General features: G+C 43.6%; 1 protein-coding gene across 3 annotated transcripts in view; it reads right to left on the reverse strand.

Annotated features, from left to right (window-relative positions):
• The window catches only part of vps8 (VPS8 subunit of CORVET complex), a 77,581-nt gene that overhangs the window by 27,017 nt on the left and 31,211 nt on the right, over window positions 1-19,353 (reverse strand). For 2 of the 3 annotated variants that reach the window (XM_030779990.1, XM_030779992.1), the window contains 15 exons: window positions 18,262-18,381; window positions 18,004-18,075; window positions 17,150-17,269; window positions 16,399-16,455; window positions 16,006-16,088; window positions 15,462-15,546; window positions 15,185-15,283; window positions 14,627-14,716; window positions 12,301-12,347; window positions 8,582-8,726; window positions 7,302-7,391; window positions 6,583-6,768; window positions 6,223-6,304; window positions 5,472-5,554; window positions 64-144 (listed from right to left, as the gene is read on the reverse strand). In XM_030779990.1, the coding sequence (XP_030635850.1) occupies window positions 64-144; window positions 5,472-5,554; window positions 6,223-6,304; window positions 6,583-6,768; window positions 7,302-7,391; window positions 8,582-8,726; window positions 12,301-12,347; window positions 14,627-14,716; window positions 15,185-15,283; window positions 15,462-15,546; window positions 16,006-16,088; window positions 16,399-16,455; window positions 17,150-17,269; window positions 18,004-18,075; window positions 18,262-18,381 (1,440 nt within the window). Of the gene's footprint in view, window positions 1-63; window positions 145-5,471; window positions 5,555-6,222; window positions 6,305-6,582; window positions 6,769-7,301; window positions 7,392-8,581; window positions 8,736-12,300; window positions 12,348-14,626; window positions 14,717-15,184; window positions 15,284-15,461; window positions 15,547-16,005; window positions 16,089-16,398; window positions 16,456-17,149; window positions 17,270-18,003; window positions 18,076-18,261; window positions 18,382-19,353 lie in introns of all 3 variants that reach the window. The other variant, XM_030779989.1, reaches the window with a different exon arrangement.

Here is a 19,353-nt window from a genome sequence, read left to right on the forward strand (position 1 = left end):
ACACACCACACACACACACACACACACACACACACTCACTCACTCACTCACTCACTCCCCTACCTGTTCGTAATTGAAAGTCTCCAGCATGCCCAGTATGAGGCCCTGGATCTCTGACAGTTTGCCTTTCCCATAAACAGGGTCCTGAGAGGAAAACACACACAGAAAACAATTCAGTTCACCAGCTGCACTCTGGTCATTGGTGTTTACCTGGAAAATAACACATAATGCAGGGAGGCGAATACTTATGCTTCCTTTAGAGAAACAATAGGGAACAATGTCTGAGGATTTAAAACCAACAAAAACACAGAGAAATACGGACAACAATAAGAACTCCATAAAGGATTCTTACTGAAAAATAGAGAGCCAGATATGTCAGTTTGTACTGATTCTCTCTCTCTCTCTCTCCCACACACACACGCACGCACGCACGCACATACACATACACACACACCAGTAACATGCTCTGTAATCACACGGTAACACAAATATGGGTGATTTTGCTCACAGCAGGAGTTCCCTCCCAAACAGATGAGGATCAAAGCCCAGCAGACAGGTCACAGGCCTATTAACACTGTCTGTTAGCACACATGCATGGAGCACTAGTATCGCATACGAAAAAACCAGGATGTATGAATGGACAGATAGTCAGTCAGCCCATATTTGTCTATGATGCTGCTGTGTATGGACTCATACTGTGATATCTCCCAGAGGTAATGGCGTCCAGATATGGAAAACATGTCTCCATCAAACAGACGAGGCAAAGGGCAAGCAATTTCAGCCCCAAACATCCGTGACAATAAGGTTCTTATCTCCTCTCTCTCTCTCTCTCTCTCTCTCTCTCTCTCTCTGTCCCCCACCCAGTCTCATTTCACTATAATAGATGACTGCTGGCAAAACAAACATACTCAAATGTAAAAATGACATATATGATGGTATCATAACATACATGCTGACATAAAGAAGAAGGAAGGAATAATCTGCTTCTTTGGAAATGTAAAAATGTAATTTCTCTATGCACACACACACAGCATCAGAGCGCAGAGGGGGCCACCTCCAGAGAGAGAGAGAGAGAGAGAGAGAGAGAGAGAGAGAGAGAGAGAGACAACGAATTTCCACTGAGATATTCCACTGAGGTATGATCTGAGCATTCGGCAGAGTGTGTGGACACATACACACAAGCAAACACAGAGACAAATACACACACACACACACACATTAATAAGACCACACATGACCAAACATACATACACACTCAAATACACACAGACACACACATATGGAAACACAGGAACAAACACACACACGCGTGCACACACACGCAGACAAATACACAGACACACACACACACGCACACACACACGCAGACAAATACACAGAAACACACACACACACGCACGCACATACACACACGCACCCAGTCTGCAGCCCCCTGCAGTGAGAACAGGCCCGTGTCGGCGTCCATCCTGTTTGGATAGGACAGCTGTGCTGATGTAGGCCAGCACAGGAAACACAGACTAAACAAACAGTCTTAATAAAGCCATCAGGATGAGAGGGCCGGAGCAGAGTTACTGATTAAAACTTGACTGACAAGGAACGCGTGTGTGTGTGTGTGTGTGTGTGTGTGCGCGCGTGCCTGTGTGCATGTGGTGTTGAAAAGAAGGATTTGAAATGAAAGATGCCCACCCCACAGAGAGGTTAGCTAACAAATCCCTCTTTGATATGTTGGCTATTCAATTCAATCCAATTTTCTTTTTTCCATTCTGCAAATAGTCGCCAGCAAACCCACCTCTTAAAACATGAGCTATACGGTCAACAGTTAATAAACATTTCAGTTAGACAGAAATAAAGAAAATTTCATTGCCTGGTTATCAAAGCAAAACCAAGCAGCTGTCTACAAAATATTATTTATAATCAGTCTACCAAAGAGATGTGGTTGAGAAGCCGAATGGTTTCATTTAGACCAATTCTGAAGGACTTATTAATGGGGACCAATTCAACAGGGACATCCTTCAAAACCAAATTTCAGTTCTAAATCACAGGTTTCCATGTTTTAGTAGCTTATCATAGCAATTCTTAGCCATTCCTCTGGCATTTAGTAATCTATGAACAAACGCGCACGACATGATGAGATAAAAATGACAAAAAAACTGACAGGCTAACTGTCAAGAATGCAGATGTTGCCAGAGGTGCGCTAACACTAATGTGTTTTTTTAAAAAAAAAACAAAAAAACATAGTCTCTCTCTCTCTCTCTCTTCAGAGTAATTAAATTCAGATGTGGGTGAGAGATTTTGAGGGAAAAGTGAAGGGAAAGGAGAGAGAATGAGAGAGAGAGAGAAAGAGAATGAGAGAGAGACAGAGATAAAGAGAGAGGGAGGGGGGAGGGGCAGTTCATTAAGGGGTTCATTTCCTTTTGTGTCCTGGGCGAGAGTTCTTTCGTTAACGTGATTAACATTTGGAATTAAAAGCGTCGCAGCGCCCGTGTGGTGGCATTCCGTCTGACGGGCATCGCGGCTCATCAGTTAGGATGAGGCGCAGGCTGACGCTGTTTGGGAGAGAATTATTGGTCCTTTGTACCTTAACACAGCCCCTTAGAAACACTAAGGCTCAGCTTCACATGGAGATAACCCGAGGCCACACACACACACACACACACACACACACACACACATACAGGCACAGACATACAGGCACACACACACACATACATACAGGCACAGACACACACACACACACACACACAGGCACAGACACACACACACACACACACAGGCACAGACATACGGACACACACACAGGCATAGACACACACACACACACACACACACAGGCACAGACACACACACACATACAGGCACAGACATACAGGCACACATTCACACACACACACACACACATGCACATACACGCATACTCACTTGCATACACACACACACACACACACAAACAAAGAGCAAGGAAATTAAAGTATTAGATGAGTCACTGCTGAGTATGTCTGTGATCCACTCTGCTTCAATTCCAGTCATTCAGGAACAAAATGGAACTAAATGGCTAATTTTGAAAAAAACGCTTTTGGTTACAATGAGCATTTTTCCAACTCAGTGCTCCCAAACGTAATCTGCTCTTTAAAACGCAGCAGAGCTGAGCTGAGATGAGATGAATTTAGATGTGGCTAGTCTGTCTGTTTGTCCAGCCTGTACTCTGGAGCCATCCAAAAGGTCATAGCCATTGATATATTGATCTTTATTTTCACCAAGCAGAGCAGAAAGACAAATACTGGAAGGAAAAGGAACATTAACAGGATATAAAAACACACACACACACACACACACAAAGGAAAAATTCCCTCCATATTCATACAATGATCTGGAAAACAACTAAAGGCAGCGAGAGGTTTGTCTTGGTTGCCGAGGGAAACGGAATTCTCATACATTCTTGATGTAATACATCAGTGCCAGCTTTTGAAACTGCACCAAACCAACAGTGCACTTGTGTGTGTGTGTGTGTGTGTGTCTAATTGCCCGTATCTGAGCTCAATTGAACTCAATGAACCACCTTCTAAGTCAATAAAACACAAATGTACAACTGATGACAGATCACACACTCTTTACAGTTGAAGAGATTTACTTATAAAACTCTTGTGTATACTTCCACAACCTTCCACACGCTAGCTCATTACCCATCTCCATTTAAATGCTCCTTCCTATAATCTTAGATCTTCAAGACAGCAAAATATGGGCCAAATATCTGCCTTTGGCTTCAGTCAAACTCTTCTGAAAATTCCCCCTGAGCCTCAGATCAAATACAGATTAATTGCCCATTGAAAATTACATGTATGTGTAAATATAAATATATAAGCCCCAGTACGGGGTCTCCAGGAGGCGGTCTCCGCAGGCTTTCATGAGATTCCCCGCGAACAAAACGTCGCCAATTATTTTCTCAAAAGCCAGGGCTGCATTTATCTTGAGAACAAATGTCAGGAAATGTCAGCGACACAAAGGCTAGAACATCTCTGCTCCTTTACTGCTCAACCAGCTGTAGCAGCAACAGTAATGAGATTACAGCATGTTTCAAAAACCGGTCCAAATATCTGGGAAGGTATATACATCTATATGAGGCGCGGCGGGCGGGTTCGGACCGATAAGTGGTTTTGCGAAGCGCTTTCCGTTTGTCGGCTAACACGGGGGCACGGGTTGGAATAAACTGGCGGGTCGATGCGTAGATGCTGATGGTTGTAAATATGAGCAGATGGAAACAGATAATGCCTTTCCTCTGCCTAAAGAATTGATTAAGGAGCTTATATCGACCTCTGGAAATTCTGTGTGTGTGTGCGTGCGTGTATGAGAGCGAGATAGTGTGTGTGTGTGTGTGTGCGCGTGCATGTGTGCGCGTGCGTGTGAGTGCGTGTATGAGAGCGAGACAGCATGTGTGTGTGCGTGTGCGCGCATGTGTGCGTGTGTGCGCGTGCGTGAGTGCATGTATGAGAGCGAGACAGCGTGTGTGTGTGTGTGTGTGTGTGTGTGTCTGGGGGTTTTAGTTCAGGAGTGGGTATTGAATAGCATATTTAGCAGTCACCTTCAGTAGACAGCCGTCATCACTTCTGTTTAACAACACACACCTGAACCGTGCAACTGTGAAATGGAGTTTCAGCATCATGTTAGGGGGAGAGAGAGAGAGAGTGTGAGAAAGAGAGAGAGAGAGTGGGAGTGAGAGAGAGAGAGAGAGAGAGAGAGAGAGAGAGACAGCATGTGTGCGTGCGTGCGCACGCGCGCATGTGGATTAGAGATCGGCCGCACTGATAAGAGAGATGGCTTTTTCTGAGTTCGTACTGAAACTCATTTGTCCAAGCCGATGGATCAAATTCTCCCCTGACACACTCCAAAGCAGACAGACAGGGCACTTCAGTGGCCAAACAATTCGCTCCGAAAAACTGTCCTCGACCCCAATTCCTCACCCGACACCACCCCAGACACTGATACATGATATGTACATTAACTGACATAAACTATGAAAGCACTCTGTCATCCATCAGGAGAGCGTGTCAATGCACCAAATGACATATCACTTGCCATGGACTGGCCATGTCATAAATTCAAATTTTCACTGCACATCTTTATGTCAGCAGCTATGCCTGTCTCCTTTATTCATTCTGGCTCCTTCACGACACCACTAATGTCAGCTTTGACCACAGTTTGTGTCAGCTACGATAACAATCATAAACATAATAACTATAATTTACGCACATGACGTGAGCCCTTCAAACATGCCAGCGCGAGTTACATTAAGAGAGTTACGCAATCTTGAGAAAGAGTACATTTGGGATAACAGAAACAGGATTACAGACGAACCACTGTTTCTTCACATGCCTGGCACCATGGTCAGGGTTAGGGTTAGGGTCAGGGTCAGGGTCAGGGTTAGTTATTATTGTGTGGTTATTCAGACTGTCCGTACTGTGGGCTTATGCACGTACCTGTAGAATGCGCTGGATGATGGCAGGCAGAGCTATGTAACTGGACATGCTGTTTAATACCTTCATGGTCAACTCTTTCAGTGCTACAGAGAGAGAGAGAGAGAGAGAGAAAGAGAGAGAGAGAGAGAGAGAGAATCAGAGAGAGAGAGAGAAAAAATCAGAGAGAGAAAGAGAGAGAGAGAGACGATTACATTTGCTATTCCACTATAAGAGAGTTGACTGAAGCAGAGAGAGTGTCCTGTTGATGGGGAAGCTGGACTGCTGATGTGTGATACTGTGTCATCTCTTAAGCTATGCAGACTGCCTCTGAAAGACTGCACTCACACAAACCTATCTGTATTCCTAAAGGTAAGAGATTTATGATAGCCTTTATACTGATCACATACCTCACTTAACCGCACGCACACACACACACACACACGCTCTAGAGTTTCCGAAAGGAAAAACTGAGCTGGGACTTGGCTGGCACTGTGTGAAATGGGAGTGGCGTTATGAGTGTGTGGGTGTAGGGTCTCCTCTAGCTTCAGGTCCTAATTATTTAATTGAATGTGTTATCAGGCGAGGAGAATCCTACACACTCACGAATCACTTCCTAATTACACTGGGCTTATCAATGCTCCGTCAGATAGCCAATCCAATCAAGACTCAGCCTTGAGCTACGCTGTGTGTGTGTGTGTGTGTGTGTGTGTGAGAGAGAGACACAGACAGAGAGTGAGACAGAGAAAGCAGCGTGTGTAGTAGTGTCTCTTACCTTCTGATGTGTGTTTGGCATTTGGGCCTTTGAGGAGTTTCTGTGGTGACATCATGGCTTCCAGAAGGGGAAACCACAGAGCCTTTACAGACAGAGAGAGAGAGAGAGGCGGAGAGGAGGAGGAGAGGGGGAGAGAGAGAAAGATGGGGAGGCAGGAGAGGGAGGTAGAGACATAGAGGGAGAGGGATGGGGGGGAGAGAAAGAGAGAGAGATCTGAGTTATTAATAGTGTACATTATGCTTATAAATTAATAAATACTTTTCTAGAGACTCAGCAGTTAGGGGATCTCTAAGGCTCTCAAGCTTGCACTGAACGAACACTCTGAAACACACACACACACACACACACACACACACACACCTCTCTCTGCTGCTGGTTGAGGCTGTGTGAGCTCCTGTGACATAGGGAGATGATGTCACTGAGAGCTGACTCCACCCTCTGCAGTGGGCCCTCATCTTCCTCCAAAGCTTCCCCCTCTTCCTCATGGCTGACCTTGCCGGAATCAGTCTTCTCTTCACTGAGCATGCTCAGTTTCTCCCTCAAGGTCTGAAAACAGCCCAAGAGCAGATCATGGTTTCTGATCAACAAACTCCACATACTCTCGTGACTGCTGGTTTTTTCACTGAAATTCCACTGCTGCATTGAACTTAAAATACCCTATAAATACAAACAAACAGTTGCAATGGTGTAATGGCTGAAAATCATAAACATAATGGTCACTCTCTGGAACTTTCCATATTTAACATTCAATGGCTCCTTTTCCACATATCTTTGAAGTGAAATATCTATTAAACGGTTTTTCACTTATACCCGTGCCTGGACAACAGCTTATAATCAACGTGTTGGTTTTTTTTTGGTTGTTGTTGTTTTTTTTAATGTGACCAATTGCAATCTGTTCACAACCACCTTCAATTTCAGCCTAAACCTGAGCCAATAATCCCAGACTTGGAGCAGACATTCAGTGGGTTGCTTAAAGGCAGTCACGTCTGTTTGGTCTGTCTGAGAAGGACACGGTGTCCTGTGGAACGGGATAGTTAAAAAGATGTGCATTCTGGATAAGTTACGTTTTGTGTTCTCACCTCCAGCAGCACCTCGAAAGCTCCCTGTACGTCACCCTTCTTCTCCAACAGGTACGCCGTGGCCTCGTGGAGACGATGCTGCTCCGTAATCTGGGATTTGTGATGTCAGACAGACAGGAGAGTCAATAAACGACGTCTAAGAATTAGATGTGGGAGGCGTGTGTGACATCGTTAAAGTTTCTATCTTTAACGCGAGGGAGAGAGAGAGAGAGAGATAACGAAGAAGAGAGAGAAGATACAGAAAACGAATCGAGGACTGGGAAAAAAAAAGTCAAAACAAATTAAGAGAGGGAGAGGGGTGTTAAGGTCCATTAAAATATGCCTGTACCCATGGTGAAGCGGAAGTGCGTTACTTTTCTCATGTCTGCTCACTGTCAGAAATGTATCAGTTTTAGAGATCGAGAGAGCAGTTAGCACAGAGACTGAAAGACAGGTAAACAGACATACAGACAGACGGACGGAAACACAGACAGCTGGCAAACTGCCCGACATCCATGTTAAATGACAGGTAGACAGGCTCGGTTAAGGACAAGCACTACTGTAGAGCAGGGAGAGAGAGACAGAGAGAGAGAGAGAGAGAGAGAGAAAGAGAGAGGTGTGCTTCATATCCATTCAACTAGAGCAGGTGCTGAACCAGCCTGATCAAATATTTAACAGCTGCCACTGCCTGGGAAACACTATTGATTTTCCCCTCCTCACAGTGGACCTCTGCACCTCCCTCCTTCCATCTCTCTCTCTCTCTCTCTCTCTCTCTTTCTTTTTTCCTTCCACTCTGACCTCCTTGCGAAACTGGGCCCCAAAAACTTGCCACTACACTTGTTCATGTCTTGTCCAGAATGCTAAACAGGAGCTGATCAAAAGTATTGATTTTTCTACTAATTAATTACACTTTCCATTAGGCAACTGCTTGTGAAACAACCGATATAACATTTGAAGAAGCAGAGTCGTTCCTACCCCACACCAAAAACAAGAAAATGATCAAACTGCACAGCGTAACCTGTCCACGTCACTTCAGTTATTCACTACAAAGGCTGTTGTATGTATTTTTAAAGAGTTTGACACGCATTGTTTTTAAAAACACTACACTTGCTCAGTTTTGTGTTTCGGAAGTGCAAAGTGAAAATTGCAGAGTAAACTGTTTCAACCAATCTGAATAGTTTGTACCTAAACCCTCTCTAATCACTGTGTGTGTGTGTGTGTGTGTGTGTGTGTGCGCGCGTGTGTGTGTGTCAGAAAATGCAGATGTCAGGGAGTCACGGAGGTCTCTCATTGGCTGTTACCTGAATGGTCTCCTCCAGCCGGTAGTCCTGAGAGACCTTCAGGAAGTCGGTGACCTGCTGGGGGCTGAAGCGACAGAGGAAGCCCACTAAGAGCTCATGAAGCTCAGGCCCCAGTCTCAGCTGAGTCTGTGGATGTGTACTCTCCCTGGAGGAGCTGGGGAGAGGGCAGAGAGAGAGAATCAGGGGCAGGGAGAGACAGAGAGCGAGACAGCAGAAGAGAGAGAGAGAGAGAGAGAGAGTATGAGAGAGAGAGAGAGAGAGAGAAAGAGAGAGAGTTAGAAATCAGCAGGCAATCAGTGTAACATAACAAACAGCTGGCTCACTGGGATCCAGAAAACTGCTCAAAGACACGGCAGAGATAGAAAAAGATGGACCGCGTAGAAAAGATTCCCATATGTAAAACAGAATTCACACTGAATTACACGGTATGGACATTCTAAACAAGCATATAGCTATAATTTCATTACTCCTTTGGGTCTAGGTGATTCACATAGCGCCACTAAATTAGTGACAAATACAGACGGGGTGTAGAAAAGCAATCCCACAGAAATGGCAGCGGTCAAACAAGAGAGAGAAAGAATGATTGAGATTAAAATTTCACCAGGACGAGGAGGTTATTACAGTGCACAGGAAGTGTGTTATCAGCGAGGTGGAAACAACACAGAGGATTATGGAGCAGAGCCTCTATTCAGAAATTCACCTTACACACAATGAAAACAAACTGTCTTTTCTAACCAGAGAGATTGACAGCGTACTCAAACCTGGTGTTCGCTTCATACAACTAATGACAACAGCACGAGTTTTTTTTTTTTTTTTTAAGTCTTTTTCCACAAACAGGAAAATTTATGCTATTTTTAAAACGGTCCAATATAGCTGGTGAAAAAAAAATGAATACTACACAGATGGGTGCCAATAATTTCACAATATCCTGTTAAAAAACAATGATTTATTTTATGCAAAACAGTCTGGTTTTCATCCCACTTTTACAGCCTTTCATCCGAATCCCTCTTGCATACTGATCAAATATGCATACTCCTCACATTAGGCCTCCTTAATTATGGTAATAAATGTAATTAATTGAGAGTAATTGGAACGGCATTATATCCAATTACATGGCTGTCTCAGACAGTCCCGCACAGTAAATTCAACTTATCTACTAAATAAAGTGAATATTTCAGAAATGATTCCAAATTCCAGATTTCTGCTGATTTTGTTTTTGATTCATGTCAACTCAACGTAAGTAGGGATGTATCACATTGAGCTGTCGATCTAATTTTACAAATATGATCAACATTTTGTCAAAGACTTTTAGTTTTATCATCACACAACATGGTTTTAGATCTGTGACCCAAAACGTGGTGGTATTAATCTCCGGTGTGTTGTAGAGAAACATCAGTGATGCAGATAGGACAGAGAAAAGAGGTCTTTTCTGGTATCTGGCCTGGCAGTAGCTGTTATTTCCCCTGAAAAGATGCCGTTAACTTGCATTGAGAGACGTTGCCTTTTCCTTCAATTTTCAGAGCAGTTTTAAATACACAAATGTTGGTTTACAAATGATGTGTTTTGTCCCCGGGGCTTGCGTATGTCCTCTACAGGCCACCATAGGTCAGAGAAAGTGAAAACAGACTCAGATGTGTGGCCCTGGGGGTCCAGAGTGCCGTGGGCAAGCAGTGACGCGTGTGTGTTTATGTGTGTGTGTGTGTATGTTTGTGTGTGCGTGCGTGTGTGTTTGTGGGGCACATGGGACACAACTTTATAAGAAGGTCAAGGTCACTGAGTGGGAAATCATAAAAATAACCACTCTCGCATGGTTGCACACTATGCCAGTACCAAATATAATATTAAAACTGGGGGGGAAAACTGCAGACCCATATCAGCAAGACAGATGCGCAAAGATCTGATTTTACATCAGGCCAAGATTAATTAACTCTTAGATAAAGGTTTTTCTGTTGAGGAAAAACCGCAGGACGTTTCTGCTCTCGTTTGACTTTAGCTCAGAAACGTCAAAAAAACACTCAGCCCTGCGACGGAGAATTTCTGAAGGCGACGTTTTTGGAACGACGAACCATAAGAGATGCGTTACCGTCGTTTTTCCCCCGTACGTTTTATCGACCCTACACCCGACACGTCAAAAGAAACACGACGGCGAACGCATCCTGGGCTCACCGTCCCTCCGTCTCCTCATCCACCGAAGAGAGAGAAAAAAAATTAGGCTTACTCTACGGCAAAAAAAGAAAAAAACAAACAAAAAAGAATAAGAAAAACGAGTGAAGGAGCCTACAGGACAAGGTCGAGATTAAGAGTCGTGATATCGGAGAGAAACCCACACAGATTGGACGGATAGATCCGCTTGTCTGGATACGTTCTTCTCTCCGCTGAGAGCGCAATCTAAATCAGGCTGGGCCGCTACGTGATGGATAGAGCGGAGCTCTGCTAAACGAGTGGAGTTATGACAGGAGAAGATAACGGCGCGGGGAAAAAAGGAGAGGGAACGTAATTGGAAAGAGAGGGAGTCAATGCCGCCCCTGACAAAAAGCTCAGGCCGTTAGACGGGCGCCGACGGCGGCGGCGTTAGCGCGCGAGCGTGTATGAAACGTGTCAGAGGCGCTTGTCGATGCTCGCGAGGCAAACACAGAAAGCTGACGCGCGAGAGGCCGTACCGACATGTAAAATACACAGATAGAGAACAGCATGTCCGTGTAAACAAGTGGGAAAAATGAACACAAGTATATGAACACATAGAGAAAGACATACACACACACACACTCTCACACACACACACACACACAAAAAAGGGGGGGCGAGAGAGAGAGAGAGAGGGAGACAGAGAGGGGGGGGGGGAGAGGGAGAGAGAGGGAGGGGGCGAGAGAGAGAGAGAGAGAGACAGAGTAAATGTGTGCTGTTGTGTGTGTGCGGAAGTGTCTCTCAACCTCTGAAGTTTCTGGAGAAGTCAGGCAATTATAAAGAGGGGGTTCAGCGGAGAGTCTTTCGCTGTGTTAAGCGAAGCTTTCCCCTCCTCCCTCTGTCTCTCCGAAGGGAATTGGAGTAAAAGTGCTAGAAATCGCAGCATCAAAGAGCTACTTAGAATTAACAAGCTAGATGCTGATGAGTGCAGTGCGGGAGAAAAAAAAAAAACAGAGAAAAAAGAAGAGAAGAAGAGGTAGACAGACAGGGAGGGTGATAAAGGGGGAAGAGGAGAGGGACGCTGGCGCGTCGACTGAACAATGAAGGCTGTTTGTATGTAAGCCTATCACGTCCCTACATCGCCATGTCCAAAGCTAATTATAATCACGTTCTTATCGAGAATGTACTGTCAATCAATAAAAAATGTCTCAGGTGAATGAGGAGGCTATAAATTGCAAATTCATTCTTAGTGTATGTGAGTGTGTGTGTGTGTGTGTGTGTGTGTGTGTGAAATAAAACAATGCTGGATTGCAACATGAAGACCTTTTGCTTGATGAACACGGTCTTTTTGTCCAATATTGATCGCAATCTAAATCAGTCACTCAGTCGTGTGAAATGCACACACACACACACACACTCTCCACACACACACAGTCCCTGATCGAGAGCCCGTGAGATGTGAGCAGGCATATAAAGCATATGGATGTGGTTCTTTAAAGCCAGTCTCTAGTATATAGTGAAATACTTAAGTTACATTGGATACAACATCAATTTTATATATGTATGCTGATGGTACCACAGCCTTTTATTCTTACCTTGGGTCCAGGAGGCATCTGAGAAACTGGAACACTAAGAAGTCCTCCTGGGGGAAAAAAAGAGAGAGGGAGAGAGAGAGAGAGAGAGAGAGACGAACAAAAAACAAAATTAACACAGTGCTGAACCAAAAAAAAAGGATGACAGGGGAAAAAGGTTTAGAATATACGTAAATGAAAAAGCTGAAATATCATTTAGTTGCATTTCCCTTTTGTATCTGTAAGGCACACAGCAGAACCACTCTAAAACAACTTTCACCTGGTGTGTTTAAAAGCTTTTTTATTCTATTCAAGGTTCTTTTCCAGGAAATGGTAGACAGTGAAGGCAGCACCTGATAAAAAAGTCTTTTATGTTTTACACATAAGCAAAGAATCATTTCATTACTTTAGAAATTGTTATTAATAGGACTGCTTGTCCACTGATTCTCAATGAGCTTCAAAAATTCTCCTGAGTAAACTCTTCAAGACCTGCATCAGTGGCTTCCTACATTCATTCATTCATTCATTCATTCATTCATGCATGCATTTGGCCATTCGTCTGTTCCATTCGTCTAATTCATATCACAGCAATTCAGTGACTGAAAATGCATTTTGGCCTTGTGTTTTGTTGCCTGACTTTCTGCTTATTTATCTATGTAATAACTCTCTCTCTCCCTCTCTCTCTCTCTCTCTATCTCTCTTTTTTTGTCAGCGAAAAAGCTCACTGACTTCGCTCGGTGAAGACTCTCTAAATCAAAAAACAGCTTCGAAATCTGAGAGAAGCGTTTTATCTTTTTTTTTAACTAGCCATTCTTCCACAGTATTTAGCCATTTCCCGTTTTCAAAAGCCTGTTTTGTGCTGTAAAGCTTTAATACCCGTGTTTTGGGTTTATAACGCTCTAATGACAGTTAGAGTATACCTAATGGCATAGTGCTTGTGGAGCAGATGCTAAACGTGGAGAACGATCGTTCCGAGAGTGTGCCGAGCTCTGGGTTCATATCTCCCTTGGTGTTTGGACTATACGGAGCGTAATCTGGGATGAGCTGATGTTTATGGTCTTGTCTGGAGCATTAGGGACGGAGCAGACGTACAGCCGGGCTGTTCAAACACTGTGAAATCCCCGCATGCCGACTGCGCCGTTAGGAATTACGGAGACGGCGACGCTGGTTTGTTCAGCGTCAAAGCCGTCGTCGTTTTTATCGTAAATATGGTCCTCGGTAACGTGGTCGTCCCCGAACGTTATCGCTGTTAACGTCTTCTTTGGCGATCGTCGTCGACGTCATCATTCTTTTGACATCATCGTTGTCGTCGTTGTCATCATCATAACTGTCATCACCATCACCGTCATTATGAGAGGTACTTTAAGCAGTTTCTAAGATGGCATGGAAAACTACATATCTTTTCTCATACAGTCTCACGCTGAGATGCCCTGGAGTCTCAAACTGCTTCTACTCGTCCTAACACTCATCTGTGGTGCCGCTGTAAAACAATACACAATGCTCCCAAATTTCCCCTCTTCGGCATGTCTAAAACACGCACACACACACACACACACACACACTCACACCCCCCACAGACGTACAGACACACACATACACACAGACACATACACACAGAGACACACACACACACACAGAGACACACACTCTCACACACACACCCCCACAGATGTACAGACACACACACACGCACACACACACACACACACACTTGCATGTGCCTTAACAAACCAGCTTTTCAATTTACACCTATCCGCCAGTGTGTGCAGAGAAAAGGCAAACCCAAATACACAGCAGGCTGCAGAGAGCTACTAATCCATTTACTGACACACAAACACATCAGGGGCCTATTCCTGCCTTCAGCACCAAGCTTTCACACAACTGCTGGGTCTATTTGTGCCTTCACTAATACCAAACACTGATAAAAAAAAAAAAAAGGATAGACACAACAGAGACACACAACATAGTCCTACCTGCTTAGGTAACCATACTGTCAGAAGGTGTGTGCGTGTGTTTGTGTGTGTGTGTAGACATGTGTGTAAGTGCCTCTGTATGGATGTGAGTGCATGTGACCGTGTGCATGCTCCCTGGGAAAACTTTATTTTTTATTTGTATAAGAAATTTGTTCACATTTATTATTCCATACTTTATCACTTTTCTCAGGCCTGATATAGACACCCATAACATTTAATGTCAGTAAAACAAGATGGCTGTAGGTAGCCAAAGATGACTAACTATCATTTCAGCTAAACATACTCACTAAAATCTATATGAAAAAGGAGGCCTTTGGGAAGAGCTATAAACTTTGTTTGTTTTTGTTGGCAGGTGGAGGGTAATAAACAGTGTTTACCTGTAACGAGCTGACAATAGCCTCAATTTCATCTGCAAAATGAACGGTCGCTAACTCAGCCAATTTGGCAGGGTTGATTCTCACAAGCTCCTGCAACCACAGAGACACAACGTCAGTGTTTGACCAATCAGAGTAGGGGATGTGAGACCATTAACCAATCAAGAGCAGCCTTCAACCAAGCGTATAAATGATCAACAAATAACAGAATGGGGGGATGGAAGGGGGTTATGGTTGAGGAAACTGTGCACTCCCTTCACTCTACAGTGCTATCAACATCACTGAATGAGAAATACTACATTTAAACGTCTGTTGGACAGCCCCTAAATCCTAATGCTACTCGTTATATTACAAAGCACCCAAAGGCGTTTTAAAAAAAAAGAACAGAAAGGGGCTCAAATTCAACGTTCCTCTGAAATCGAGGCAAGTTCATGTAATTCTGCAACGACCTTTTCGCTAAAGTGAAAAAGTTTAGTTACAGGACGCATAAACAATCGACCACCGAAAGAAAACAATCTGAAGCAGGCACTGAATAAGCCACGGTGAATGGCAGTGACTCACCTGGACGTGTTGGACAGATTTGTGCCAGACGGACTGCTTTTCCTCAGGGCTGTAACCCGGCATGGAAAGGATGTTGTGGATGTAGTTAAAGATCTCCTCCTAACACAACAGAGACAAACAGACTCGTGTGAACTTGGAATTCCCCGCTGAGTGCTTCTGTTGAGGAGTCGTTGGAAGAGTCGTGTCTCAAAAGAATAAGAAAATAAATAAATAAATAAAAAACAGAGGCGTGAGGCGTGTATATGGCTGAGCGGAGTGTGAATGGAAGAAAGGGAACCTTTCTAAGAGGGTCCTTCAAGTAGCAGTCAATGATCTTGTCGTACAGATGTTTCTTCTCATACATAAACTCACAAATCTGGTAGCTAAGAATAAAAATAAGACACAGAGTGAGAGAGAGAGAAACAGAGAAAGAGAAAGAGAGAGAGAGAGAAAGAGAGAGAGGGAACAACAGAAAAAGAGACAGAGGAGAAAAAGAAGAAGAGAATATCAAGCTCACTTTGAGGAATCAATATTCTTTTATTTTTGCCATCTGTCAGTGCTTTCAAGCATTAAAGTGTAACCTCGGTCTAAAGCCCTTAAGATCACTGATATCATCAACACAGTGGCGAAGATTTATTATGAGAAAATCTATGCTGGTCCCTCGCAAAACCAGCTATGCCGATATCAATTTCATCTGTATCACCAATATAACACAACACACAATACGGGTTCTCAGTGCATTTGGGTTGTACTTCCAATATGTTATGTCTCTAGCGTATATACTCAGGAATTTAGCCACATGTTCGAGTCCTGAAAAGAGGGAAAAAAAAAACCAAACTCACAACTCTGCCTTCTCAGCTAGAGTGAGAAGCCGCCCCTCATCAAACTGGACCACACCCCCCACCTGCAAGAGCTCCAACAGCACCTGCGGGTCATTAATATTTTATCAGCGTGGGTCACATGACCTGACCTGACCAATTACAGTTCTTGACTAACAATGACCAATATTTGTGATTTAAAGTTAAAATTAATGTATCTCGACAGGACAGCTCAGTATACACACAGTCTATATCTCTTCATATAGAGCATATGCTTTAAAAGTCAAAAGATTTTTTTTTTTGGTTGTTAAAATAGCATGCCTCTACTGCTGAATGCTTCAGTGTGCTGTCCACACTATAGATCAGACCAATGCGTTATAACGGAGCAGCTACGCCCTGCTTTGTTACTGCTGATACCTGTTGTCTCTCTGTGTGTCTGGAGTCATCATCAGGACTGCACAGAAACTCCAACACCTGTGGAGAGAACACCAGCTACAGATGAAACACACAGCACAAACCTCACTGGTCAACAACAGAATGGATCAGAACAGAGCAGAAGAGAATAGAAGAGAAGAGAGGAGAAGAGAAGAGAAGAGAAGAGAAGAGAAGAGAAGAGAAGAGAGTACAACAGAGCAGAGCAAAACAGAATAGAACATCAGCTCCGACAAATGGGACATCAGATTAGACAAACAGTTCTGTTTGGACAAGGCTACCAAACAGCCGAAAAAACTAAGGAGATGCTATAACATATCAGTCTGTTAGAGTTACAGATGAACTTTCATTTCTGAACAACATGGGTAAAACTACACTAAAATATAACCAAAAATACTATTAAATCAAAATGTAGGTTTGAAATACGGCACGGACACAGTGAGTAATCTTAAAAAGAAGCCGTCAAAACTCCACTCGTGCCCACTGCGCAATGAATCATCAAGAACATTTTGAATAAAAACGCAAACTAGCTGAACACTTCTGAGTTATGCCAGAGCTATATTTAGTCAAAGTGCTAATTTTCTTGTTCGACATGTTAGCACCTTCAGAATCTCTCGCTGCTACTGTTAGATGCTAAGTGCAATAACAACATCCAAATCATTTGGCAGAGAGAGCAGGAGTGACTGAGCCGCCTGTTTAAAATAAGGCGTTTTAATTAGCAGCGAGAGAGCTTCACCTGATCAAACAGTTTCCTGTTGACAAAGAGCGTGTTATCGGGCTTGGCCAATTGGCGGGCGAGAAACGTGAAGAGACAGCCGACTTGGGAGGGGGTGAAGTCCGAGTTGTCTACCATAACCTGAGATAAACAGACAGACAGACAGACAGGAAGAGAGCAACAGACAGAGAGAAGGAGTGAGTGGAAAAGAGAAATAAACAGAGAGACAGACTGTTAAAAAAAACAAAATTAGACTGTTTGTATAAACATAACTAAAAGACTATACATTTGTTTCGTAGTTGGAGCTACAGAGGTGGGTGCTGCGATTGGGCGAAAAGGGTATTGAAAAATGTGATTGTTTATTTGGCCATCAGGAGAGAGAGAGAAAGAGGGAGAGAGAGAGAGAGAGACAGAGAGAGAGAGAGAGAGAGAGAGAGAGAAGTGGAAGGTGATGACGCAGTGTGGAGTTTTTTGTGGTGTTTTCTGATGGTGCTGTGCACTGTCTGTTGATGGGGTTTGATGAGCACAGAGATGGATGCTGGATGAATTGGCTCTTCAGTTGATGAAATGATCACATTCAAATGATTACATTCATATAATGGAAAAAAGGCAATCCAAAATTATATGAGTTTCAATTGCCAGGAAAGTGAGAGACAGCGAGAGAGTGAATGGGTATTTTTGAATGTGTGTCTTGTATTTTGTATGTGTGTTTGTGTACAACAAACAGAGAGCGAATGAGAGAGAGAGAAAGAGAGAGAAAGAGCGAGAGAGAGAGAAAGAGAGACAGAGAGAGAGAGGGAGGGAGAGAGGGAGTCTGTTAGTGGTTGTTTGTGTGTGTGTTTTTTTATGACAGACAGACAGAGAGAGATTTTTACCATTAATAAAATATCCACAATCCTCTGCTGATACTCCAGGGCTTGTTTGTCATTCTTGAAGTCTTCAAATGTCTGACGAGACAAAAAGAATTTGCACAAAGTCATCACTGACACACACACACATACTCACTCTCTCGCTCACACACAAACACAAAAACAACACCATCTCAACACTTGAGGTTGATTGTATTTTGGCTGTACAGAAATGAGATAGACAGACTCACAGACTAAATAAATGACTGACTGACTGATTCCTACCAGAGCCAGGACGTTAAGAAACTCGCGAGTGTCAAAATGGAGCAGCGTTCTGATATAAGGATATACTTCCTCTTCCTGTGTGGCCTCCACGGTGTGCAGACGAATCAGAAACTCAAACACCTGAAACACACACACACGCGCGCACACACAAACACACAAAAAGCCAGAGCATTGATTCAGAAAGAAATTGAACTGGATAGGCATTAGTGGTGCTAACCTTTTCTTGCAATAACAGGCTAGAATCTAGAATGATTACCATCATAGGCATCACGCTGTAAAATAGGTCTCCCTGGTCACCATGGATACGGGGTAGAGCACTAAGGGCCCTGGTATTAACATGTTTGTGGGGTTAGACAGCCTCTGTACAATATGAGTAAGACTGTTATCTATTAGCTGCCAATCAGAAAGGTTTCCCAGGTGGAGAACTCCCATATGAACCATGTAACACTCTGAATATACAGTATGTATACACAAATAGATCATATGGTCAAAAAAACATATGATTCCTACAAGTGTTTAGTGACGCACGCAAACAGTAACTAGATGTATGACTGATAATTTCTCAATGAGGTGTCTGTGAACCCAATTACACAGCTAAGGGAGAGAGAGAGAGAGAAACAGATGGATAGAGAGAAAGAGAAAGACAGAGAGAGAGTGTCTGTGTTTGAGAAAGACTATAAGATGCAATGGACTAGAGCAAAAGAGAATACAGGTGCACTGTGTGTGTGCGTGCGTGTGTGTGTGTGTGTGTGTGTGTGTGTGTGATTGGACTGATAGATGTGTAGGACTCTCTGGGGTGTGTGTGTGACAGGGAGGTAACAGGATCACAGTGGACAATCACAATATGGATATGTAGTGTGTGTGTGTGTGTGTGTGTGTGTGTGTGTGTGTGCGCGCGCGTGACTTTCCTTTTGAAAAAGGTCCCTAAGTGCCTCTGTCCAAATAAAACATCTAACAACACAGACACACATAATGCACACATTAAACATCAAACCCACAGCAGTGGGCACACACACACACACACGCACGTGCACACACACACACACACGGACTCTTGGACTTAAGCACACACACACTAACAATAACAGTCCT

The sequence above is a fragment of the Chanos chanos genome, chromosome 7 (assembly GCF_902362185.1).
Source record: "Chanos chanos chromosome 7, fChaCha1.1, whole genome shotgun sequence".
NCBI lineage: Eukaryota > Metazoa > Chordata > Actinopteri > Gonorynchiformes > Chanidae > Chanos > Chanos chanos.